Raw genomic sequence first — 27,544 nt, 5'->3', positions numbered from 1 at the left:
ATATAACCACTCCTTTTACAGATAACATAGACATCATGGTGTCTAGAAAACCTTCCCTCATGCCTAGCTATTGGGGCTCACCATCATACTTCCTCTATGATTACTTCTCATTGCTGGTCATTTAGTGTTTGCCTTCTCCCAGACTTAACAGGTGAAATTAGCTTTCCACAGAAAAACCACCTGAGAGACAGCTTATGAATAGGGAGACAGAGCCTTTGCCCAGGAGTGCTAGGTGTGTGTGCGTGCATGGGAGTCTTGAGAAATAAGCCTGGGACTCAGGGCCAGACTCTAAAAAGAAATGAAAATGTTAAGAGTATGCGCTTCATCCACCAGCAGCAAAGGCCAAGGAATTTCTGAGGTGGGGAGCAGACAGTGATTAGGGTGTGTTCATGCCGGAGACCAAGAGAGACAGGTTTGACCCCTGAGTTGGGAAGATCCCCTGGAATAGGCAATGGCAACCCACTCCAGTATTCTTGACTGGAAAATTCCATGGACAGAGGAGCCTCCAGTCTGCAGTCCATGGGGTTGCAGAGTCAGACATGGCTGACTGAGCACATATACACACACATGTAAGAATTAGCCAGGAAAATGGGAGGAGTTCTTAAGGTGAGAACTGGGGAACAAGCTTGCTTGGGCTCTACTCTTCATAAAAAAGAAAGTGTCAGCTAAGTTATGGAGCCACATTTTCTTCCCTCCTCCACGTGTTAGTCGCTCAGTTGCGTTGGACTCTTTGTGACCCCATGGACTATAGCCCACCAGGCTGCTCTGTCCGTGGGATTCTCCAGGCGAGAATACTGGAGTGGATTGCCATGGCCTCCTCCTGGGGATCTTCCCAACCCAGGATTGAACCCCAGTCTCCTGCATTGCAGGTAGACTCTTTACTATCTGAGCCACAGGGGAAGCCTGCCCTCCTCCACTAGGGGCAAGCTATTCACAAGAAGCCCCAAGTTTCTGATGTCGCAGTTCTCAAGGCCTCTGGCCTGAACTCACACCTTGCATGACAAAATGCAACGAAACCGTTTGCCTAATGTGCTCATCTGGAACTCCCACCTGGCACTGTGGTTGATAGGTCCCTTCCAGAACTAGCAACGGAGCTGCCAGGCACCAGCCCCTCCCAAATGAAGTGATTCCATATTCCATGTTGCCCTTTGGGTTTCTGGGTCTGGATGCCACCCACAAAGCATCTTTGGATGACGGGACTAAGCTGATTGAAGCCTTGTTCTACTTCACTTGGCTCACGAATACAATTTGGAACTTGCCCATGGCATGAGTTTTGATTTCCTCATGGACAGTAGTAGTTGCATATTTGGGCTTTATGTACTGCCTACTTGCTGGAATATTTAAGGGATAATGGATTTTTATAGAAAACATACAATGTAGTAAATTATTCTGTGATATAAAGTTCCTCTTCCTAAAAAGAAAATGTGAAACCCTAATCAACCGTCAGTGTAGGGGACCCGACCTGCCTATGGCAGGGCATTGAACAATGTGGGAAAGAGTCCTTCCTCTGACCACGTGAGTCTACAGTTAGTTACCTAACAGAAGTAATCTTTTTCCTTTAAATTTTCATTGGGAGTTTAAAGATAAGTCACGGGCAGTATCTATGACAGGGGCCTTTTCTTTACAGGAAACTGACATTTGAGATTCATGGAAATAAGGAGTTTGGGCAGGGGAGAGTGCCAATAAAATGACTGACAGAAAACTGCAAAGTGTAGCACTTTAAAAGATAGGAAGGAGTATTAGTATCCCCAGGTATCTTCCTAGTCTTCCAAGCTGTGAAGCAACTGAGATCTGAGTGGAACATGGCGGGTGAGGGGGCTGGGGGCTGGCAGGGCGGGGTAAAGGGGTAGATTATACTCAGCAGCACCCTGATTAGTCACGCCGGAATGGGTCACCTCCGCTGCCCTGTCAGATCATGATAAGTATCTGGGGAATCAGAAGAGCCGTTCAAGTGCTATGCCTACAAAACACCACCCTTACTTTGCTGTAAACAGCAAATAATTTATTTGTAGAAGTCGAAGTTTTTCCTTAAAAGTGAGTTTTGTTTCAGAAGCTGTCTGTGTGGTTTTGTTTAAACCCTTTTTTGAACTGGAATAGCCTCTGTCTTTATGTCTTGCAGAAAACATAAAACCCTACATCTGTTATGAAATCCGCGTGCATGCACTTGCAGGGGACCAGGGAGGGTGCAACTCCACCCGGGGTAACTCCCAGCACAAAGGTGAGTCTTGGGATCTTTCGTCCAGCTGTGCTCTAGTTTAATGGTTTGGATTTGGAGGGTGACAAAAGCCTCCTATGTTCTACTTCACAGCACCACTGAGTGGCCCCCACATTAATGCCATCTCAGAGGAAAAAGGGAACGTTTTAATTTCATGGGATGAAATTCCAGCCCGGGAGCAAATGGGCTGCATCCTCCACTACAGGATATATTGGAAGGAACGGGACTCCAACTCCCAGCCTCAGTTTTGTGGTACGTGTGAGAGACAAAGGCAACAGGGCCTTTCTTGTTTAGATGTTGGGAAAACACAAGCGTGTGCAAGTGCTAGCACTGTACCTAGTACTTAGTAAGTGCTCAATAAATATTTCTAAAGTTAATTGAATGAAGAAAAATAAAAGACATCTAAACACACACACACTCACAAAGTTACTGAAGTTAATGAATGAGGCTCTCGAGGAGCTCACTTAGATGGAGACAGCATTTCAAAAAGCAATAAAGGCACTTGGATATCATTATATAGACCCTTGAGGTTTGCAGGGAATGCGTTTGGAAAACCTTTGAATCCCCACACTTGCAAATACCATCATAGCATGTTATTTTCTCCTTAAATGGATAAAACACAATTTAAGCAACTCCTTATGACCCATAATTATGCAATAATACTAAAGCAATTAAATTCTGGCTAGAGCATTATCTCAAGTGATTTCATCACTCATTCACTGAGCAGCTCCAAATCACTTGCCAGGTTTAATGTTTTAATCTTTGATTTATGCAGTTTTGTTTTATTTTTCCTGGCTTGAAGGTCCTTTTTGTATTTATAGGCAGCCAGAGTTCTTTCAGGAGCATTTATCATAAAGAAGCAACCATTTTATTCCTTAGTGAGAATTATTGGGTCCAAGAAGAATGTAACAAAGCCGACCTGCCATATAGGTGCCAGAGTGCTGCCTGCAGAGTGATTTTTACTTGGTAAACTTGAGGAACTGGTCCTCTCTCTTGACCTTAGATCTGCAGTATTGCTTTTCTAAAAGTTATGACTTTTAAAGCTAATTAATTTTTTATTATATAAGTAATACTTATATATGGTAAAACCATTCAAATACTTCAGAAAGATATAAAGTGGGAATTATCCTTTCCTCTATACTTAGGCTGTTAGTAGTTCTTCATGTGTTCTTCCAGAAGAAAACGTAATGCATATTCTAGCATACATTCAGGATAACCATCTGTATTCTGATCTGTACCTTACTTTGCCTCTCACTAGCAACTAAACAACAAAAAGCATCAATCCATAGTGAGATCTTTCCACATCAGTCCATATGGACTTGTCTCATTCTTCTTTTTAACAGTTCTATAGTGTTCCACTATAAGAACAATCTGCTTAATAATCCACAACAATCTGCTTAATAATCCACAACAATCTGCTTAATAATCCACAATTTCTAAATGCAGCATATCACTCAACATAACTGCTCCCCACTGTCAGGGTAAGTCAGTTCTGAAATGTACCCTCAAAGGTGCTTCATCAATTGATGTAATCCTGGGCCATTTGGAATGCTTCATGTGACATTTGCTCCCTCTTAAATGATAATTTTTATAGAATTTAAGTTGAGATGTCTATTTATAACAGATCAACATGGTTAAATGGTTCTAAAATCTGTTCTTGTAGATGTTGAAGAAATTACCTACCTTACTTGCAACAAATCCCTTAGGTATTTTAAAATAAGTTTAAAAGGAAGAGGGTGCAGATTTAAAAGCCTATTTTGTACCACTTTAGATAGTTTCCCTCTTAGCACTGACAGATGAATAAGACCTGTTCCCTATCTTCAGAGAGCTCACAGTCTACCCATGGAAAAGTACGCAGAAGCGATGTAAGCTCTTTAATCAAGGACTGGCAACTACCTGTTGCATTTGGCAACCAGAAATTGTTGGCAAATCCACAAGTGCACTTTCTAGAGAGTGGTAGGAGGCGGAGGGAGAAAGAAACGAGCATGAAAGGCTCCACAAGAGCAAAAGGAGCATGGAGTTCCCAGGAGGAAGGACCCTTGTCTTAGGTGTCTTCTGGCCTGGCCCCTAACAGCACAAGCAGGGGGCAGTAAGAGCACCTCACCTGGCCTGGACAGGAGAGAGGCGTAGCACTGGGGCGGGGTGTCTGCTTCCCCAGGCAGTTCCAGCCCACTGCCACTCCTCTGGAAGTGTGTTGATACTGCCATGCGCGCTGCTCTACAGGCGCACACAGTCTACTTATTATTACTTGGCTGTTTTTGCCAACACGAAGACAGAAGCCATGATTATTAGTTCACCATTGTCTCCCCCTTACTTGCAGTACAGCCAGGCATCCGGTAGGTGTTAACAAGAACAATATTTTTTGAGTAACAAATGGGTGAATACTGCCTTGCACTTTGTTAAACCAGTGCAGATGATTAGATCAAAGCTAATTTCCAGTAACCAAGCAACTATTTTGCCTGGTGCGCTTCTCTCGTGGCTGTGTGGTAAACAATCTGCCTGCCAATGCAGGAGACGTGGGTTCAATCTCTGGGTCGGGAAGATCCCCTGGAGAAGGAAATGGCAACCCATTTCAGTATTCCTGCCTGGAGAATCCCATGGACAGAGGAGCCGAGTGGGCTACATTCCACAGGATCACAAAAGAGACAGAACTTAGTGACTAAACAACAACAACAGTTTTGCCTGGTACCACTTGACCTTCTTACTGGTCACCTTTCAGATAATTGGCAACCATTAGCCTCTCCCTAAACTGGTGCCTTTCTCATTTAACCACCATCAGCCTAAAGTTTCAGACCCAAGGACTGAATGGCCTCCTTTATCTCTGCCGGATCACAGCCCAGATTGCAGCAGAACCAGTATTTCCTGCAGGACTTCTTTCTCCCATTACTCAACTCAACCTATTTGCCAACCAGATTGCTGACACCATCACTCTCCTCCCTGCTCCTCCCATAATTTCTGTTTTTATTCTTCAAATATATACAGTATATGCATGTGTGTGCGTGTGTGTGTATGTAAACATTTTTGGCCCCGAAAACTATTCAAACACCTTCCCTTGTGTTCCAACGTCTCATTTGACTCCCTGGTGTTCACCATGCATGCTTTGCTGCAGCAAGATGAGCAGAAAGTATCTCTCAAATTATTTCTTTAGTCCCCTGCCTTGGGAATGAGATACAGTTTGGTTTAATCATATAGCTGAAGTCTGTGCAAGCAATTTCATCAGGCTGAAGTAGGGTTGGGAATTTTCCACATGGTACTTTTTCTCAAAAGGATGGAAAATACAGGAATTGCTCTGATAGTCACAGCTGTTAAATGATCTGCTGAGGCCTTAGCTCCTTTGGGCAGAGTGGACACAGTAATACAGGGCTCCATCTTGCTGGTCACCCATAGTAAGCAGGGGTGTGGGAGTGTCATGGGGTCTGTTATCCCTACTAGTAATAGATGGTGAACTCTTTGAGGCATACTCTGTGTCTCAGTGCCTTGTGTGAATAATAAATATGTATGACTGTTGAAATAAATTCAGCAAGCAGGGGGAATATCTAACTTGCCCTAGGATTTGTGTGTGCTCAGTCAGTCAGTCTTTGTGGCCACATGGACTGTAGCCCATAAGGCTCCTTTGTCCATGGAATTTTCCAGGCAAGAATACTGGAGTGGGTTGCCATTTCCATCTCCAGGGGATCTCCCTGACCCGGGGATCAAACGGGCATCTCCTGCATTCGCGGGCGGATTCTTTACCACTGCACCACTGGGAAGCCCCACCCTGGGATTTGTAAGCCCATAAATGATGTTGAGGCACACAGTGCTGAGTTCTGGTTTCCACTTTGATCACCAGCACATGGACAAGTCTGCTGAGCAAGTAAGCTACACCTGTGGAAGTTCCAGCCTTAATTTTACAGTTCCCCTCAGTTTTTGGGAGCTCACTCTGAAACTCACACCCAGCAGATCCCTGGAGGAGGAGACTGACTGTTTACTAAATGCTACCGACATTCATGTTTCTTGGAGGAGAAAAACAGCACCAATACATTGCTCAAAAACCAAATCTCCCCTGCTGAGAAACTGCAGGGGTGTTGAAAGTGTAAAGAACTGACAATCTAGGCTTAAACTACCAAAATAAATCTAAGTACTATGCTCTCATTTTTTAGATTTTATGTCAAATTGAAGCAGATCAGAGATTAAATCCAAGTCTATTTCATTAATTGATAAATGCACAAATTTCTAAGAAATAGAATTTCTTGAAAATTCTGTTGAAAACAATTTGTACATTTAATTTCCTCCCCAGGAGTTCTCAAATGTACCTGATAAATGTCAGAAACATTATAATTATAGGAAATAAAAGGAGTTACTACAGCTAAATAATTTCAAAAGCAAAATAATACACATTCTTTGAAAAGATTTTTATCACAGAAAAAAAAATTAATTATTTTGATATGCTGTGACACGGGGCCTTCATAAATGATAGTGTCTAGGGTCTTTTAAAGTATTAAGTACTAATGAATTAGGACTATTTTAAAACAGCAATGTGCTTTTCTTTTTCAAGTTAAATGAAGCATTAACAAATAAATATGAATAAAAGCCCACATTCAAGCATTTCCTTTAATGCATGCCTTTCCTCCTTTATATTTATCTTCCTTTCAGAAATTCCCTATGGGCTCTCCCCAAATTCACATCCCATAGACAGCCTACAGCCCAGAGTGACATATGTTCTGTGGATGACAGCTCTGACAGCTGCTGGTGAAAGCCCCCAAGGAAATGAAAGCGAATTTTGTCTGCAAGGTAAGAACCACCCTTACAGAGGGCAAGTCCACTGGATTCCTCCATAGGTGTATACTCCCACTATGTGATATGGAGATTATCAGACTTTCTTTAATTCACTAATTACTTGCTTGCTGCTACACCTTTGTGTTTCCCATATCCCCTAATTAGAGTGCCCTACCATTTCATTATCTGCTTGGCTACAGTCTCTAGTCAGTTTTCAAAACTCAGCAAAAATGTTGCCTCCTCCAGAAAGTCTTCCCAAATGCACATCCATATTTTCTTCATAATGTGCTATGCTTGACCCCTATTCAAAACTCCGAGTCCAACAGGCAGGAACTAGTGTCTGTTTATCACTTATTATCAAGATCTGGAACACCACCCAGTACCTAGTACTTGTCCTCTGATTAATCTGTTCAATGAAAGATGAGCATAATCCCAACGAGGATTCATCTCTTGCCTATTGTCCAACTCTTTGCAACTCCTTGAACTGCAGCACCCCAGGCTTCCCTGTCCTTCACTATCTCCCTGAGTTTGCTCAAACTCATTTCCACTGAGTCCATGATGCTATCCAACCATCTCATCCTCTGTTGCCCTCTTCTCCTCCTGCCCTCAATCTTTCCCAGCATTGGGGTCTTTTCCGATGAGTAGGCTCTTTGCATCAGGTGGCCAAAGTGTTGAAGCTTCAGCTTCAGCATCAGTCCTTCCAATGAAGATTCAGGGTTGATTTCCTTTAGAATTGGCTGCTTTGATCTCCTTGCGGTCCAAGGGACTCTCCAGAGTCCAACACCACAGCTCAGAACCATCCATTCTTTGGCAGCCATCTTTATGGTACAACTCTCACATCCATACATGACTGGAAAAACCATAGCTTTGACAATATGGACCTTTGACAGTAGAGTGATATCTCTGCTTTTTAATATACTGTCTAGGTTTGTCATAGCTTTTCTTCCAAGGAGCAAGCATCTTTTAATTTCATGGGTGAAGTCACCATCCACAGTGATTTGGAGCCCAAGAAAATAAAATCTGTCACTGCCTCCATGTTTCCCCCTTCCGTTTGCCATGAAATGATGGGACTGGATGCCATGATCTTACTTTTTTAAACAACTTTTGCATATCAGATAGTTATCATGCTCAAGGCACTGTGTTAAGCACTTTGCACAGTGTATTTTGTGTGTGGGAAACTTTGCGCAATAACCAAGTAGCTTAAACAACAGAGATTAATTTCCTCACATTTCAGGAGGCTGCAAGTCTAAGAACAAGGTGTCAGCAGAGCTGGCTTCTTTTCAGGGCTGTGAGAGAATCTGTCCCACAGCTCTCATCTCACATCTGGGGGCAATCTCTGGCTCCTGGTTCCTCAGCCTTTTCTAAAACCAGCTTGAACATCTTGAAGTTCACAGTTCATGTACTGTTGAAGCCTGACTTGGAGAATTTTGAGCATTACTTTATTAGCATATGAGATGAGTTCAGTTGTGCGGTAGTTTGCGCATTCTTTGGCATGGCCTTCCTTTGGGATATAATCAGTCTGATTTTGGTGTTGACCATCTGGTGATGTCTATGTGTAGTCTTCTCTTGTGTTGTTGGTAGAGGGTGTTTGCTATGACCAGTGCATTCTCTTGGCAAAACTCTATTAGTCTTTGCCCTGCTTCATTCCGCATTCCGAGGCCAAATTTGCCTGTTACTCCAGGTGTTTCTTGACTTCCTACTTTTGTATTCCAGTCCCCTAGAATGAAAAGGACATCTTTTGGGGGTGTTAGTTCTAAAAGATCTTGTAGGTCTTCATAGAACCGTTCAATTTCAGCTTCTTCAGCATTACTGGTTGGGGCATAGACTTGGATTACCGTGATATTGAATGGTTTGCCTTGAAGACAAACAGAGATCATTCTGTCATTTTTGAGATTGCATCCAAGTACTGCATTTCGGACTCTTTTGTTGACCATGATGGCTACTCCATTTCTTCTGAGGGATTCCTGCCCGCAGTAGTAGAAATAATGGTCATCTGAGTTAAATTCACCTATTCCAGTCCATTTTAGTTTGCTGATTCCTAGAATGTCGACGTTCACTCTTGCCATCTCTTGTTTGACCACTTCCAATTTGCCTCGATTCATGGACCTGACATTCCAGGTTCCTATGCAACATTGCTCTTTACAGCATCGGACCTTGCTTCTATCACCAGTCACGTCCACAGCTGGGTATTGTTTTTGCTTTGGCTCCATCCCTTCATTCTTTCTGGAGTTATTTCTCCACTGATCTCCAGTAGCATATTGGGCACCTACTGACCTGGGGAGTTCCTCTTTCAGTATCCTATCATTTTGCCTTTTCATACTGTTCATGGGGTTCTCAAGGCAAGAATACTGAAGTGGTTTGCCATTCCCTTCTCCAGTGGAGCACATTCTGTCAGACCTCTCCACCATGACCCACCCGTCTTGGGTTGCCCCACGGGCATGGCTTAGTTTCATTGAGTTAGACAAGTCTGTGGTCCTAGTGTGATTAGATTGACTAGTTTTCTGTATGGTTTCAGTGTGTCTGCCCCCTGATGTCCTCTTGCAACACCTACTATCTTACTTGGGTTTCTCTTACCTTGGGCATGGGGTATCAGATTGATTATATTCTTTCCAGCCAAAGATGGAGAAGCTCTATACAGTCAACAGAAACAAGACCAGGAGCTGACTGTGGCTCAGATCATGAACTCCTTATTACCAAATTCAGACTTAAATTGAAGAAAGTAGGGAAAATCTCTAGATCATTCAGGTATGACCTAAATCAAACCCCTTATGATTATACAGTAGAAGTGAGGAATAGATTTAAGGGCCTAGATCTGATAGATAGAGTGCCTGATGAACTATGGAATGAGGTTCATGACATTGTACAGTAAAACAGGGATCAAGACTATCCCCATGGAAAAGAAATGCAAAAAAGCAAAATGGCTATCTGGGGAAGACTCACAAATAGCTGTGAAAAGAAGAGAAGCAAAAAGCAAAGGAGAAAAAGAAAGATATAAGCATCTGAATGCAGAGTTCCAAAGAATAGCAAGAAGAGATAAGAAAGCCTTCTTCAGCAATCAATGCAAAGAAATAGAGGAAAACAATAGAGTGGGAAAGACTAGAGATCTCCTCAAGAAAATTAGAGGTACCAAGGGAACATTTCGTGCAAAGATGGGCTTGATAAAGGACAGAAATGGTATGGACCTAACAGAAGCAGAAAATATTAAGAAGAGGTGGCAAGAATACACAGAAGAACTGTACAAAAAAGGTCTTCACGACCTGGATAATCACGATGGTGTGATCACTCATCTAGAGTCAGACATCTTATGCGAACTCAAGTGGGCCCTAGAAAGCATCACTGCGAACAAAGCTAGTGGAGGTGATGGCATTCCAGTTGAGCTAGTTCAAATCCTGAAAGATGATGCTTTTAAAGTGCTGCACTCAATATGCCAGCAAATTTGGAAAATTCAGCAGTGGCCACAGGACTGGAAAAGGTCAGTTTTCATTCCAATCTCAAAGAAAGGCAGTGCCAAAGAATGCTCAAACTACTGCACAATTGCACTCATCTCACATGCTAGTAAAGTAACGCTCAAAATTCTCCAAGCCAGGCTTCAGCAATACGTGAACCATGAACTTCCAGATGTTCAAGCTGGTTTTAGAAAAGGCAGAGGAACCAGAGATCAAATTGCCACCATCTGCTGGATCATCGAAAAAGCAAGAGAATTCTAGAAAAACATCTATTTCTGCTTTATTGCCTATGCCAAAGCCTTTGACTGTGTGGATCACAATAAGCTGTGGAAAATTCTTCAAGAGATGGGAATACCAGACCACCTTACCTGCCTCTTGAGAAATCTGTATGCAGATCAGGAAGCAACAGTTAGAACTGGACATGGAACAACAGACTGGTTCCAAATAGGAAAAGGAGTACGTCAAGGCTGAATATTGTCACCCTGCTTATTTAACTTCTATGCAGAGTACATCATGAGAAACACTGGACTGGAAGAAACACAAGCTGAAATCAAGATTGCAGGAGAAATATCAGTAACCTCAGATATGCAGATGACCCCACCCTTATGGCAGAAAGTGAAGGGGAACTAAAAAGCCTCTTGATGAAAGTGAAAGAGAAGAGTGAAAAAGTTGGCTTAAAACGCAACATTCAGAAAACGAAGATCATGGCATCCAGTCACTTCATAGGAAATAGATGGGGAAACAGTGGAAACAGGGTCAGACTTTATTTTGGGGGGCTCCAAAATCACTGCAGATGGTGACTGCAGCCATGAAATTAAAAGACGCTTACTCCTTGGAAGAAAAGTTATGACCAACCTAGATAGTATATTCAAAAGCAGAGACATTACTTTCCCGACTAAGGTCCGTCTAGTCAAGGTGGACCTTACATTCCAGTAGTCATGTATGGATGTGAGAGTTGGACTGTGAAGAAGGCTGAGCGCCGAAGAATTGATGCTTTTGAACTGTGGTGTTAGAGAAGACTCTTGAGAGTCCCTTGGACTGCAAGGAGATCCAACCAGTCCATCCTAAAGGAAATCAGTCCTGAATATTCATTGGAAAGACTGATGCTGAAGCTGAAATTCCAGTACTTTGGCCACCTGATGTGAAGAACTGACTCATCTGAAAAGACCCTGATGCTGGGAAAGCTTGAGGGTAGGAGGAGAAGGGGACGACAGAGGATGAGATGGCTGGATGGCATCACCGACTCAATGGACATGAGTTTGAGTGAACTCTGGGAGTTGGTGATGGACAGGGAGGCCTGGCGAACTGCAGTCCACGGGGTCACAAAGAGCTGGACACAACTGAGCAACTGAACTGAATTGAACTGAACTATTCCAGTCCGACCTTATCTTAACTAATAGCCTTTGCAATGACCCTATTTCCAAATAAGGTCATTTTTGAGGAATTGGAAGTTAAAACTTCTACATATGAATTTCAGGGTGGGAGGACACGATCCAGCCCATGTGACACACACTCTCACTCATCTGATCCTGACTGCAGCTGTGTCACATGCCTCCACCAGGCACAACACCAGGCACTCCATCGGAAATGAATGCAGGAATGAGGGGTGAGGGTGTCGTTTTATAGGTACGAGCTGCAAAACGATGACCCAGGGTCATAGAGGTGGCAAGTGCAAGAACTACAAATCAGACTCAGATTTGAGTTTAAGTTAAATTTGAATATGTGAAGAAGTGGCCCAGCTAACATGGGTTTCTCTCCTACCAGCTAAGTTACACTGTTCTCTCTGGCAGTGCCTTTTACATCTGCTCCAAGCATAAAACAAGCTATTCTTGGTTGTGACAAGGACTACCGAGTTAATCATTCAGGACCCGATGCTAGATACCTCTCCACTGGGAAAACTGACAACTCATCTCCCAGCACTCTCATGAAAGTAAACTTGTGAGCAGTTAGTTGGATTAAGGACTCAGCATCTTTGTGCTCCTGGTACTCCAGAACTGTCCCATCTGCCCAGAAAGCAAAGCAGATGCTCAAGAAATGTCAGACTGTGCCAGTTGTGTGGGGTGGTAACAAGGGTGCCAGCGTTAATTCCCCTATTCAGCCCTAGGAACAACCCTTCTCATGGGAGTAGCAGGCCTCTGGCCTCTAGTGCCCCCTGCACACCCTCCTCACCCCCAACCTGTTCTTCACTCCCTCAAAAGAAGAGTCTTTCTACAAGATCCCTGTTGCTGACATTCTACCTCCTATTGCAACCCATCCATGGTTCCCAAGGGCTTTCAAGCGAGAATTCAAACTGCTTTGTTACCAGTCCCTGCATGACCTGGTCCCGTTCACCTGTCGAGCTCCATCCTCTGCCACGCACTCATCATTTGTACTAGAAAGCAAGACCAGACTATCTGTGGTTGCTGAAGCACTCTCTGCTTCCTCCTTCCATGCCTAGTCTGCTAGTCTGTCTGCACTTCCCCAGCTTGTCTGCACAGCTGCCTTCTAGCCATCCAGCTCGAAACTTTTGACATCCTGCCCTTGGGGAAACCTTCCTGTGCTGCTCATGAAACCGTTTCCCATGTTGTTTTCTGCAACGGTGCCTCATATATGCTGTTTCTACATGTATCCCATGGCATCATGGTTTACCGTTTACATGTTTATACGTCTGTCATCTGGACTATCTTCATGACTTCTTAAGACAGCAAAGCCCATGTCCTATTCATCTGTGTATTCCAGCATTTAACCTGCCCTGTTACTTGGTTTACACTCAATAAATGTTGGGTGAATTAATGGAAAATCCCAACACATAGTGAAATATTGCTTATAGGAAGGAATCAGAACAATTTCAAAGACCCAGGTTAGAGGGCTTATTCAATGGCTTGGTAAAATTAATAGCTACCATTTCTTGAGGGCTTCTATGTTCAGATACATGGCTATGTGCTTTAAATACACCACCTCTAATGTCCACAACAACCTGCAAGGTAGATGTTATCATTCACCATTTATAGGTCAATTATCTGAGGTCCACACATCAGCCAGTGGAAGAGCCAGGACTAGACTCCAGGGCTCCCAGGTCACAGCCAGTGCTTTGTATACCACACTCCTTTTCCTTCTGCCCCTAGTAGAGGAGGGAGCCCTTGTAGGGTTGGAGCTCCTCTGTTCGAACCATAGAATTGGCCCCTTTGTGCCCTTTCTCCCTAACTGAATGGGCAAAAGTGAGTCAACCTTGTTCCTGAGTCCAGCTACGCACGAGCTGTAAAGCCCAGGGAGTTCACACAACTGTCAGTATTTATTTATTTACTTATTTACTTAGCTATGCTGGGTCCTAATTGCAGCATGCAAGATCTTTAGTTGTGGCATGTGAACTCTTAGTTGCAGTATGTGGGGTCTAGTACCCTGACCAGTGATCGAACCCGGGCCCACTGCATTGGAAGCACAGAGTCTCCAAGCTACTGGACCACTGGGGAGATCCCACAGTCAGTATTTAGAAATGTTCATTGAGGACATTTCTAAACTCATTCTAAACTCAGTCACAGGGTTTGCTCACTTTGTGCTGCTGCTGCTGCTAATTTGCTTCAGTCGTGTCTGACTCTATGCGACCCTATAGATGGCAGCCCACCAGGCTTCCCCGTCCCTGGGATTCTCCAGGCAAGAACACTGGAGTGGGTTGCCATTTCCTTCTCCAGTGTATGAAAGTGAAGTCATTCAGTCATGTCTGACTCTTAGCGACCCCATGGACTGCAGCCTACCAGGCTCCTCCATCCATAGGATTTTCCAGGCAAGAGTACTGGAGTGGGTGCCATTGCCTTCTCCACTTTTTGCTGCAGGTAAAGCCAATTGGAGCACATTTGTGGCACCAAGTATCTGCATGGCTGTCATCATGGTGGGCATTCTCTCAATGCGTTGCTTCCGACAAAAGTAAGTTCGTTACACCTGCCAACTTTGGTAAAAGCTGTTTGTTTGTTTTTTTTCATATAATAGCTGTTGCCACTATGGGTCTAAAAAATGGTTTTCTCATACATTGCTGGTATCAGACTAAGTATATTCAGTTTTTTAGAGTGACGGTATATGTTTAACTTTTTATAATATTAAACATTTCCCCTAACAATTTCTAACTAGAAATTTATTCTATCATAGGTATAGACAGGTATTTTGTGGCAAATATGTTCACTGAAGTATAATTCATAAAAGGAGAACAATTTGAAGCAAACTAAATGCCTGACAACATGGAATTGTATAAATAAATCACAATATATTTTATGCCATATAGCATACTATGCATTCATTAAAGATATAGAAGAAAAGTAAATCATATGAATATTTGCTATATGGCATTTTAAAAAGAAGGTTGTAAAACAAAATGTACTATCATTAAAAAAAATAGTGCATATACACATGCACACAGACATGAAAGATGTACTAGTGAGCATTAAATTTGGTTGTTTATAACTTAGAAAGCCAAAATAATATGACAGATGAGCTAAGCTTCTCACTCAGGTAAAGGAAGTCAACTCAGGTAATGACTGGTGTAGGGGCTCCCTGGCCATCAGGGAGCTAGGCTCCTTTTTCTGCTGCACTGTCCAGACACTGGCTTCTCTCCTCATGGCCCTCATGAGACCCTCATGAAGTTCACCTCATGGCCCAATGGTTGCAGGAACTGTGGCCATCAGGCCTGCATTCTACAACTCTAGGGAGAAGGGAAGTGCCCATACCTACCTATTCAGGAGCCTTCATGTGAAGAAGTCACATGTGACACTTTTTTTGCATCTCATTGGCCAGAACTTGATGAGGCAAGAGATGCTTAAAACTGTGACCTTTTATCTGGGCTCCTTGTTGTCCCAGTAAGTCCGGGTCCCCTTCCAAGAAAGAGGGGAAAACGTGTACTGGATGGCAGTTAATATACTCCTCCCCAAGGATATACACTAAAATATTAATGGTGGTTATAACAGGGGGATAGAATCATAGGTGATCTTAGTTCTGTTTAACTATAGTTTCTAAAATTTCTTTAAGCATGTACCATTTGGTATGAATAATTTTTTTAATGAATTAGTTATTCAATAGTTTTCTTCAGATGTTGTGTAAAGTAGGAGAGGTCAAAGTAAAACTATATTAGAAAAGTCATTTTCTACTGGCCATTGAACTTGTTTGAAAGGCTTTCCATTTATTAAAGCTCTCTCATATGTGATACATATTCCAAAGCAGAGCTCTTTTTAGGTAGACTTTGAAAAAGTTGAACTCAAATAGTATCAGTTAGGGTAGAGGCATCTGCTGTTAAAAAAAAAAAAAAAAAGAACCTCCAAATATAGTGGCCTTAATAAAATAGCTTATTTTTCTCCCATATAATTATAAGGTGTTTCATCCCGATTGGTCATCAGCTCCGCTCCACACAGCCATTTAGGGATCCAGTTGTCTTCCATTTTATTGGCCCACAATCCTTTGGGTACTTTCCTCATCTGCATGATTCTATACTAGGTCACAGGAACCTTTGCTCATATTTCATTGGGGAAGGAAAAACCTAGTCACATGGCCTCATCTCGTTTCAAAGGGCTAAATGCATCGCAGCAGCTCACTATTCTTATTAAACAAAGTTTATTAAAGCCACATCTTTAAAACTGCTTCATATTGCTCTTGAGTTTTTTTAAAACAGGCAAAATAGTTAAGTCATGTGCATATAAGAAACATTTTTTGGATTTTTTTTCTTCCACATCATAAACTCATCTTAAAGTATCTTCAAAAACCCAGAGATGTGGAAAGAAATAAAAGACCTCTGATCACCAAATACAACTACTGCTGGATATCTCCATATGGTATTTTTTTCTTGGCTTTTTTTTTAAGCTTGGTTATGTCCAAGCTGTTTATGCCACTTGTATCCTGTTTTAGTCTTTATTTACTTTTAGCAAAACAGTTTATTTGCCATTACAAGCTCTTTATAAACATTGTAATTTACTAAATAGTAATCTCTCCAAGGGTATTGACCATGTCCTCTTATTTGCTGTTTTATCCACACAGCATGTGGCACTGTGCTGGTCATACATTAGAGATTCAGTCAATGTCTGTTGAATGCGTACTTGGCTGCTTAGTGATAGCTAAACATCATACTGAGGGAAAGTTCCATAGTTTATTTAGCAAACCTTAAGTGGTTGTGGCACAAGCTTTATCATCTGTCCAGACTTCATAGAAAACTAGTCCAGCCTTAGGTGAGGCAACATCTTTCTCCTACAGTATTTACATTTTATTCATTTGCATAATCCTGCACTGAAATCACTTCACTAAGAACCTGTGTGAAGAGTTGACTCATTGGAAAAGACTCTGATGCTGGGAGGGATTGGGGTCAGGAGGAGAAGGGGACGACAGAGGATGAGATGGCTGGATGGCATCACTGACTCGATGGATGTGAGTGTGAGTGAACTCCGGGAGTTGGTGATGGACAGGGAGGCCTTGTGTGCTGCGATTCATGGGGTTGCAAAGAGTCGGACACAACTGAGCGACTGAACTGAAGAACCTGTGTTCCCATGCCACTGTGTGCACACTTAACCAGATGTCATGTTGTCTTTACCTGCAGGGTATTTGTTCTCCTTTTGGCCCTCAGACCTCAGTGGTGTAGCAAAGAAATTCCAGATCCAGCAAATAGCACTTGGGCCAAGAAATATCCTATCGTGGAGGTAAGGTGTAAGCCGTGTTGGCCAGTCGATGGGGTTCTAAGTCTCCCCTTGTAGTTACAGGGAAACCTAGGTGCTTAGATCCTGTGAGTAAGCTGTTTATCATACCAGGTTACCGTCTGAGTCATCACCCCCATGCATAGTAATTTTCTGAAGCTTATGCATGCATGCTCATTCAGTCATGTCCAACTTTCTGCAACTCCATGGGCTGCAGCCTGCCAGGCTCCTCTGTCCATCGGATTTTCTAGGCAGGAATGTTGGAAATTTCCTACTCCGGGGAATCTTTCCAGCCCAGGGATCGAACCACATCCCCTGCATTGTCAGGCGGATTCTTTTATCATTGAGCCACCTGAGAAGCCCCTGAAGCTTATGACCAAGACTGAAAACCCAAAGCTTTCCATTCCTATCTATGCATTATGTTCCCCTCCTCACCTCAGCTTACTTCAAAAAAAGATTTAAAAAGTAAGTGTATTTGGTGAGCATTGGCTCATCCAAATTCAAAAGCACTGAAGCTTTTACTGTGATGCTCCCAGTCCTTTGTGAGCTCAGAACAGATAAATAGAGCCCAGACTATTTTGGTTTTGGCAGGAAGCCAGTAAGTCATTCCATTGTGCAAGGAAAAGGGTTTAAGGCAGGAGAGGTTGCTCAGCTAGCACAGGAGAGTGCTGGGAGGAGAGGACACGCAGGGGCCTGCTGCCACAGTCCCAGGAGGGGAAAGCAGCACACAGGGGGCAAGAGGCCTCTGGCCAAGGACCTTGAAGTTGAAGGCATCTGAATGCGGAGCCAGAATATGCACTGAAGGGGAATAAAGGGGGACGGGGGGCCCGTGTTCTTCCCATCAGCTGGGGCCTTAGCAGCCCCACACTCTCATGTCTTAGAGCCCGGTTCCTCCAAGACTTTTCCTCTTCAGTCACCCATGTATTCTGCCATCCACACCCTTCCTCAGGCCAAAAGACAGTGGTACCAGCTGCTCCTCAGGGAAAGAGCTGGTCCCAGCTATGTCTGCGTCAGTAGGAATTTAAGTCACCACAGTTTAATTCCTTTGAAATAAGGCCACCTCCGCCACTTACTATGTCAGTGATCCTTGAGGAGCTTGTCTGATGACATGAGCCCTAGTTTCATCCTCCATAAAATAGGAGTTGACAATATCTCTCATATATATTGTTGTGAAGACTAAATCAGATGCCATGTAAGGCACATGTATTGTACAAGGCAAAGATCATTCATTTTCTTCCCAGGAAGATTTATTCTTGAAGTCTTCTTTCTCTGTTGAGGAGTTTTGTCTCTGTTAAGTTACAGTAGCAAGAACAGTATAATAATAACAATATATGTATGTATGCATGTATATGATATATATTTGAGTATTTATGATATATAATTATATATTATATTATGATATATAACATATCACACAATGTTTATATATAAAATATAATGTACATTCTCTATGCCAGGCACTGTAAAAAAATTTTCATGTATTAACATCTAACCTGTACACCAGCTTTATGAGGTTATAATGTTATCATCCCCATTTCTCAAATAAGGAAGCTGAGGCACAGAGGATTCAGTAACTTGTCCAGTGTTAGTCAACTAGTAGGTGGATCCTGGGTTCACATATAAGTAGGATGTGCTGTCTGCCATTATACTTTTAAATGTTCTAAAAGATCTTCAGCACAGGGTGAGGGAGGTGTTTCCAGCAGTCAGCGCCTCTGAGCTGAAAAGACTAACTCAAGAGGTGTTCCCACACTGGACCCTCACTTGGAGGCAATATTGTAATGACCTATGGGAATGTACTCAATAAGGATGCCACTGCTAGTGTTAGAGGGGATTCAGGTGCCAGGAGTTGAATAAGCTGAGCTCTAAGGTCTCTCTCTTCCAGTGCTGAGATGCCATAGTCCCATGTCCTGAAAGCCTGAAATAGCACAGTGGGGAGCAGCTCCGGGTCAGTCACAGACACCTGGCTCCCACGCTGGCGGCTTTGGTGGCATGGTCTCTATTTGCCACTGCCTGGGTGTGAGGGGACACAGAGGCATACATAACCACTGAAGAGCCCATCAAAAGCTTAGAAGAGGTGCTGAGATAAACAAAGGGTTAGAGAAAGTAACACAGGGAAACAATAACAGAAATTGCCACACACATGCCCGAAGTTCTACAGTATGAGTATTTTCATTGCAGCGTTATAAATAGAAGCCAAACATTACATAATGTAACCTGCCACCAGGGGGCCTGTTTAAACATTTGGGTGTATTTGTACAGTAAGAGGTTATGAAACTACTAAAAACAAAACTGAGATCTATATGTATCTAAATCTCTAGTATAAAGGTGAAAAAAAGCAGTTTGTAGTAATTGTCTAAAGTGGATTCTCATTTGTACAAAAGGAAGGTGATTATACACACACACACATTCTCTCTCTCTCTCCAACATGTGCACAGGATATTTCTGGAAGCCTAAATATGAAACTGGTAATGGTGGTTGTCTTTGGGGAGGCAGTTGAAGGCATGAAGGCCACTTAATTTTTATTACAAATTCTCTTTGAACAGAAAAAAAATTTTTTTTCAAGACTATGTCCCTATATTTCTTTTGCAAAAAATCCCCCAATAAATTAGAAAATTTAAAAAAAAAATTAAACATGCCATCACCTTGTGGCAGCCTCATAACCCCATGTCACTAGACACTTGCAAGGGGTAGAATATTTTTAAAGGGCCAAACTGCTCTCCTGGTGACAGGCTGGGACAGTCATCAGAAAAAATAGTCTTTCACCTCCAACAAAATGTGCTTTGAGTTCACAGACTTTACATTCCCCTGAAAGTGAAAGTATCAGTTGCTTAGTCTTGTCTGACCCTTTGCAACCCCATGGACTGTAGCCTGTCCATGGGATTCTCCAGGCAAGAATACTAGAATGGATTGCCATTCCCTTCTCCAGGGGATCTTCCCCACCCAGGGATTGAACCCAGGTTTCCTGCATTGCAGGCAGATTCTTTACCGTCTGAGCCACCTACCATTTCTTAAAATGTGGCCAAAAAGACATGGTCTTTAAACTTGAGAGGAAAAGGCCCAAGCATAAAGGGAATACTGGGATGTTATCCATTTTGAGCTTGTAAAAGCTTAAAATAGTTCCTATGATATACCTGAGTTATTACTGGTCCAAGAGGCCTTGCCCCAGGATCTTGTCAGCCAGGGGGCCTGCTTTGTAAAAGTTCTCAGGTACATCCTCTGTTGGTACTACCAGAACTGTCAAAAGGCAGAGCCTTGCCTTATGAATACAAGGTGATCCTCACTCTCTGTGATCCTTCCCTAGTGGTGGTTACAGTGTTTTGGCAGCTGCCAGCCATGTTTCAAGCCAGACCAATGTGCCAGGGCCAGACTGCTTAGCAATAGGAAAAGAGCAGGCTCTGGAAAAAAAAGTACACACCTACCCTATGGCTGCTCAGGGCCCTTTGTAGAAGTCTGCCCTGAGACAGCATTGTTATTCTCTTTGGGGACACTTGCCATGCTCGAGGCAAGGGAGAGGACATCAGTGACCAGTATAGATCATACCATTCTCGCACAGCTTGGCATCTTACAGATAAGTGATTCAAAGGCCAGAGAGGTGTATTGAGTTTTCCCAAGCTGTAGATTCTCAGAGCTGGGATTAGTCCTCAGGGTTTGCCCTAGACAAAGGCTATTTTTATTATCCTCCTTCTATAAGATCTGGTCCCTGCTTGCAGCTGACAGACATGTTTTGGGGAGGGGGCGGGGTTTGCCTCTTTTTTTTAAGTAACAGTACAAAGCATCTTGTGCCAAGAACCTAACAGCTGGCTTCTTTGCTGTTGTAGGAATCCAGTGTGGGGAACAGTCACTAGGGGCTTCCTGAAAGTGGGCTTTGGAGCTCTTCTTCAGAAAAATCAAGCAGGCAGCATAAAAGAAAGTTTCAAGTATGGGGAGAGCCCAATAATGCCTATAAAAAGAAAGGTCAATAGAGTGCTTAAACTTGGACTCAGGAATCAGTAGTAAGCTTGGAAAGGAGATGTAACCAACCAGATGTTGAGAAAGACAGAGCAAGAAGAGTAACAGACAAAATTAGCTATAGTGAGGAAAGGATGAAAACTTCTTCCAAATAAATTATTCTAGAGGAGTCTTAAGAGCAGAACTGACAAGGATATTACCCTGCCAAAAACCTTTCAGCAGTTGTATCAAAGCCCGAACTCTTAAGTATCCCTTAAAAGTCCCTTCATCATGTGACCTCCTTCTCTTTCTAAAGCCTTAGTGTGCCTGTCCCAAGAAAGAACTAGCAGCTTCCAGAGCAGACCAATCCTCCTTGCCCCACCAGCTCCTTACCTGGGAAAAACTATACACCTCTCAGGATTCTGCTCTAGTATCATCCTTTTAAAGTCTTCCATGCCTCCTCCCCAGACAGCTGCAAGCTCAGCCTTTCCTCTCCACCCACTGTGCCTTCTATGCTAGAGGAAAAGCAGCTGGTACAGTTTGACTCACCAGAAACAGGCTACCTGACGGCTGAGTGGGATAGTGACTCACTCACTGCTAGGAGCTGAGAGGAGTCCACGGCTTGCCAACAATGTTAACTGCCTCTCTTACCTCCCAAAGTTAAGGGCCCACAGTGTTCCGCCTTGAGCTGACTAGGTAGTGCAGGCTGAGAGGCCTTTTGGAACCCTGAACAAGTTGGTTGTCAAGGCTCCTTAACATACCCATATGAGCCTCTTCTTTCCCTTTCTCAGGAAAAGACACAGCTGGCCTTGGATAGGCTCCTGACAGATTGGGCCACTCCTGAAGAACCTGAGCCCCTGGTTATCAACGAAGTCCTTTGTCGAGTGACACCAGTCTTCAGACCTCCCCATCACCCGAGCTGGTCAGAAAAGGGACAAGGAGTCCAAGGTCACTATACCTCTGAGGAAGACACAGGGTACAGTGCCTCGAGCCCACCACCTCCAAGGGCTCTCACAGCAGAGACAGGACAAGGCGTGGACCTATACAAGGTTCTAGGGAGCAAGGGCCCTGACTCAAAGCCGGGAAACCCAGCCAGCCCCTTCGCCATCCTCCCAGGGGACTACCTTCCTACCCATGAGGGCTACTTACCCTCCAACATGGATTATCTCCCTTCACGTGAGGCTCCCATAACTGACCCTCTGGAAGAACTGCCTCAGCACATCTCTCTTTCCATTTTCCCCTCAAGTTCCCTTCGCCCACTCACCTTCTCCTGTGGTGAGAAGTTGACTCTGGACCAGTTAAAGATGGGGTGTGGCTCCCTCATGCTCTGAGTGGCAAAGCTTGAAGTTTGGAAAGCTGATGTACCTCCAACCGGCAAGGCATGTCCTGTCTACCCAGCCACCTGCTCCAGTGGTCATTACCTCTGGGTGCTCCCGTCAGATCTGGGTGCAGCTAGAGGGCAGGTAAGCCAGCTCAGGGTGAATCTCAGGAACTGAGAGTTGGCTGTAATCAAATCCAGATACCTCATCTTGCCTTCTGCAGAGCCTTAAGATTACATCCACTGCTGTGTGGACCTAGAAATTCCAATCTGGACTCTTGCAACTTTCTTGTCTATATTGTCCAGAAAGGGGAAAGGCAAGAGTAGAAACCAAAACTCTTACTAGCAATGGCAAACAGTGCAGAGGACCATTCATTCAACAACCAAATTTATACTTGACCTTGAATAATATGTGTTTGAGCTGTATGGGTCCACCTATATGCATATTTTTTAAAATAATAAATTCTACAGTACTACATGATCCATTGTTGGGTGCTGAGCCACAGATACAGAAGGCCAACTAAAAGTTATATGCAGATTTTCAACTGCAGAGGGGAGTTGATGCCCCTAATCACCACACTGTTTAAGGGTCAACTGTATATAGAGTTGCTACTATAGACCACATCTATGTTTAGATCAGTATGTCCCGTCGCCCTGAGATACAAATGTTCTGCCAGGTCATATTTAACTCTTCATCCATGCCTCCTACCATTCCAAACTAACATAGTTAGTTCTCCCAGGCTTTATTTGAAAAGCCTAGGCTTCTTCCTTACATATCTATTCTACTCTGTTTAACTGCTGTGTAGCACCCCCACTGCATGGTTCCTTGCATCTCCGCAGCTTCAGCACCGGCTTGTCTGCACCCAGGCTGTGGAGCTCCTTGTTTGACTATTTGCAATAGGTCATAACAGACAAAGCTGCCACCTCAGAAGCAGTCCAGACTGTCACCTCTTGAGAGTAAGAGCCAACTTTTATTTCTTACAATACCTGCTGTTCCTATATTTGCTTTCTTTTGATTACTTAATAGCCCCATTTTAGCCATTCTTCCCCTCCCGCTTCAACACACAGGTCCCAGTCTCCTTTTTAACCACCCAAACCTTTTCCCTTGGAGAAGGAAATGGCAACTCACTCCAGTATTCTTGCCTGGAGAATCCCATGGACCGAGGAGCCTGGCGGGCTACAGTCCATGGGGTCACAAAGAGTCAGACATGATTTAGCAACAAAACCACCACCACTTCCTTTTCCCTTCCCTTAAAGCCCCAGGTGGTACTGCAGTCCTCAATTGTTTTCTTAAAAGAAAAGTCTCCTCCTCAGCACTCCCCTTGTACAATGCACTTTTTCTCTACTGGACTGTAAGTAACCTGAAGACAGGGATCACAGCAATCTGATTCTCCAGCACCATGCCTGGTCCACGGTGCTGGAGAATCAGATTGATGGAGTAGGTTATCAATATAAAGTAAGAGATGTCTCCTGCCACTGCCTCCACCTTGTTCTTCTGTTCTAGAAGGCACTCCAGCCATGCCTGCTTCTTTATTGAGACAATTGCATTTGCTTGTAACCCTCTTCATTCTCAACCCCCACTCTACCCTACCATTGATTGACAGCACTACTGCAATACACGTTGCTGTTAAGCTGTGTCTGACTCTCTGCCACCCCATGGACTGTTACTCACCAGGCTCCACTGTCCATGGAATCTCCCAGGCAGAAATACTGGAGTGGGCTTCATTTCCTCCTCCAGGGCACCTTCCCGACCCAGGGGTTGAACCCATGTCTCCTGCAGGTCTCCTTCATTGCAGCTGGATTGTTTACTGCTGAGCTACCAAAAATGTGTTTGAGCATGCCTTTGGCTGCTCACTCTGGCAGATAAAATGCCCTCTTTCCGTGAATTTCAGGATAGGTAACCTCATTCTGTCCTTGCTCCAAATAGTTTTTATAATCTTCCTTCCTGCCCACACACAAGTAAAATTCCTAGATCAGATTGCCTCATTTACCAAGCCTAGTAGAGCTCACCAATATTCATATAGCCAGGCTTTCATTCCTCAGGAAAATTAGCAATACTGTAAATCCTCACTCCTGATACACATCCCAAAAGCCAACCCAGAAATCTCCGCTCTACTGAAACTATCAAATTCCTTAATTCTCTGGGACCTAAATACTACAAATAGAGTTCAAGTTCATTCTCAGTGAATTCACGGGCATCTCTACCAGTTTGTGTGTAAAGATCATTACCTTCAATTATTCATTTAAAAGACCCTGTTTACCAGAAGCCAGAAACTCCATTTTCTGGGCCTCTATCTTTCTTATAAGCAATAGGAAAGCCAAGCTGTTGTTATCTAGTTCTTTCCCTTTAGTGCCTTTCCCCCTCCACCCTGTCCCAATTTCTCAGCTTCCACGAATAGCCTACAGCTGCAACTCACCAATGCCCAGATACCAGTGAAAGAGATGCCAAGCTAGGCACATTCTATTCTAGTCAGTACCCCTTACTCGATTCTTGGTTTTCTCCATCAGGCTCTTTTTCTTCCACCTGGTGTAGCTGTCATCTGTCCCAGTATCACTGCACAAGCCTTCCAAAGAAGCCCTGTTCTTCTCTTTCTAGCCTGCAGGACTCAAGGACATTCACATTATCCACCCTTATGAAAGGCTAATAGGTAAACCCTCAAATTAATCACTCCCTAGAATAAAGAGATCAGAAAGTCCTCTTCTTCACCCTAGTGGGGGAAAAAAAAAGGATTAGGAATTTAATCAGTTGGCCAACTGATGATGGAAAGAAACAAGTCATATTTTTACATCAGTCTACACTAGAATAAATTTCCAATAAAAACTTTCCAGAACACACCCATAAAATATGGTTATTTTATAAAATACCCATAAAGATAAAAGATACCCATAAGATAAAAATATTTTCAAGATATGCCAGATAACTTACAGATCAATATGAAAAAAGAACCATCACTTCAAAGAAAAATGGACTGAGTGAGCAACTCACAAAATTCATATAAATACCCAATAAGCATGAAAAAACACACCTGTTTTATCAAAGAAGTAAAAATTAAGTACCATTTTTCCCTTACCAAATTAAAAACATTAAAAATTAGCTGGTTAAGAGTACTGTTAGTTGGCTCTTTTCTGGAGGCAGCCGGGCAATATTCAGTAAAATTTGAGTCAGGAACTCCTTTCCTAAACTGTATAAATCTCATAAAGTGAGTAAAAAAGCTTTATCACAGCATTGACTAGAAAAGTAGTAACTGAAGCAATGGATCTTTGAAATAAAAGTTTATATAACAAACCAATTTTTGCCTTTACTCCCATTCTTACAGGAATTGTTAATAATGATCCACAACCTCTAACATAGTACTTAGTCCATGCAGTTTTCAAGGTGTAACTCAGGTCTCACCATGACTAGTTTAAGGTAGGTGTTCTCTCCACTTCAGAGATGAGAAAACTATGGTACAAGTTAACTAAACCCAAGTCATACTATTAGAACCTGATACCACAGTCTGGTTTTAGAGCCTAACTTTCAACTACTCTAATTCTTCTCTATGCAAGTGACTGCACAACAAATTTTTTATCAATTGGGATTCTGACTGTAGTTGACAATACCTGTGATTCCATAAAAATATTTGAACCTATTGTTACTAATCAAAAACTGGCATTTCCATACTTCTAAATTTCTAGAGCATTCTTGGTTCTTTAGGAAACTACCTAAAAAGCAGGAAAGTCTTAGACACCAGGACAAATCTGGCACTAAGTTTGCTAACTTATCTACTCAGCTTTCCAAATCTTACAAGGCACACAGTAGGTCACAGACGGGAAGTAACACTTCTGAGAAAGTCCATTATTTTAAGGAAACTGGAAAGTATTTTAAAACTATGAATAAAAACATTATGCTTTTCAAATAGAAAAGTAACCAGAACAGCGTGTTCTCTCTTTAATTAAAATATCTATAACTCCATCCAACTTAACCTGATTTTTTCCAAACATGGCTATTTCTTAAGTAAAAGCGAATTAGGGCCGTTTTTATTCAGTTGTTGCTTATATGAATTACTGAAACATAAATGCCTTTCCTTTTTCTATGGTAACTGGTTCCACATTTTGTTGATGGTTCTTTTATTTATAAGAGGCAAAACCATTCTTAATTTGGCTGAGACTTCAATCACATCTCCAAGAAACATACAGACCTATTATGTGATGCCACAAGGTCCCTTTAAATTAATTCAAGCCACTTATCAATTTCCACGACTGTGAAGAATTCTTCCACAAGGAACCCTGCCCTTGCCTAGGCAAGACAATGTCAGGTGGAGTCCGTATCTTCCCTTTTCCAATTTCAGATTTTAATACTACCCACAGGTAACTGGACCCAACAAGATACGGTAAAAGCTGTTACAAGATTCTCATCGAGACTGGTTTTCATAGGTCCTGGATTTTCACCAGAAAGATCGTAACCTGCGTTAACATGGTTTTTCCTAAGAACCTCACGACCCTCATTCCTAGCCAAAAATATCAAGGTGAAAACCGGGTGTCACAAGATTTCATTTATAAAAAGAAATCTTAACCTTATTCCATCACAGAGAGCGTTAAAGACCACTTGCCTTCTTTTTCACAATTTCCTGTTTCCTCTCCTCTCCCGCGACTGCGATGACTGGATTCCTTTGCGCTCCTATAAACACTCCCTTTAGACCCCTCTGGTCTGTGGCAGGTTAACTTTCAGAACAGCTGTATAGACTTTTTTGTTGTTGTTAAAAACATCCACTTTTCATGTGCTTGCAATAGATTAAAAATAGCTAGAAAGGATAGTTAGCCAGTAATTTCTCCAGCTACGGATACATCTCAAAATTTTTCCTCTAAAAATCTGCAGATAAAAGTTTAATAACTTTAAGTGACAAGAAATTGATGATCCTGGGGGGAAAAAAAAGGTAAGGAGGAACATCCATATTTGGGTGTCATTAGGAGGTGCTGATTATTATAATGGCGATTTTCTCTTAATAAACTGCCCTTTTTCTCCTAAAGAGAACTCAGATGATTTTTATTTTCACTGAGCATTATACAGCATCCAAAGAACTCCTCTTTTTCAGTCGTGACTTCCAGGTCTACTTTCTGACTTAAAACACAGGGCTGGAGTGGAGGGTAGACCAATCCAAATGTATTGATACAGTATTATATTGTATCAACACACTATATAATACATTGTATCAATACAATGTATCAATCCACTGTATAATACATTGTATCAATACAATGTATTGTA

General features: G+C 42.7%; 1 protein-coding gene across 1 annotated transcript in view; it reads left to right on the top strand.

Moving 5' to 3' along the window:
• Positions 1-22,909, top strand: part of IL12RB2 (interleukin 12 receptor subunit beta 2) — a 71,907-nt gene extending 48,998 nt beyond the window's left edge. Inside the window, exons 10-15 of the mRNA XM_040231932.1 lie at positions 2,120-2,218; positions 2,309-2,467; positions 6,848-6,985; positions 14,226-14,316; positions 16,961-17,060; positions 21,773-22,909. Of these exons, the coding sequence (XP_040087866.1) occupies positions 2,120-2,218; positions 2,309-2,467; positions 6,848-6,985; positions 14,226-14,316; positions 16,961-17,060; positions 21,773-22,312 (1,127 nt within the window). The 3' untranslated portion in view covers positions 22,313-22,909. The remainder of the gene's footprint in view (positions 1-2,119; positions 2,219-2,308; positions 2,468-6,847; positions 6,986-14,225; positions 14,317-16,960; positions 17,061-21,772) is intronic.
• The last annotated feature ends 4,635 nt before the right edge of the window (positions 22,910-27,544 follow it).

The sequence above is a fragment of the Oryx dammah genome, unplaced genomic scaffold (genome assembly GCF_014754425.2).
Source record: "Oryx dammah isolate SB20612 unplaced genomic scaffold, SCBI_Odam_1.1 HiC_scaffold_28, whole genome shotgun sequence".
Classification (NCBI taxonomy): domain Eukaryota; kingdom Metazoa; phylum Chordata; class Mammalia; order Artiodactyla; family Bovidae; genus Oryx; species Oryx dammah.
This window is presented reverse-complemented; position numbering and strand designations above follow the sequence as displayed.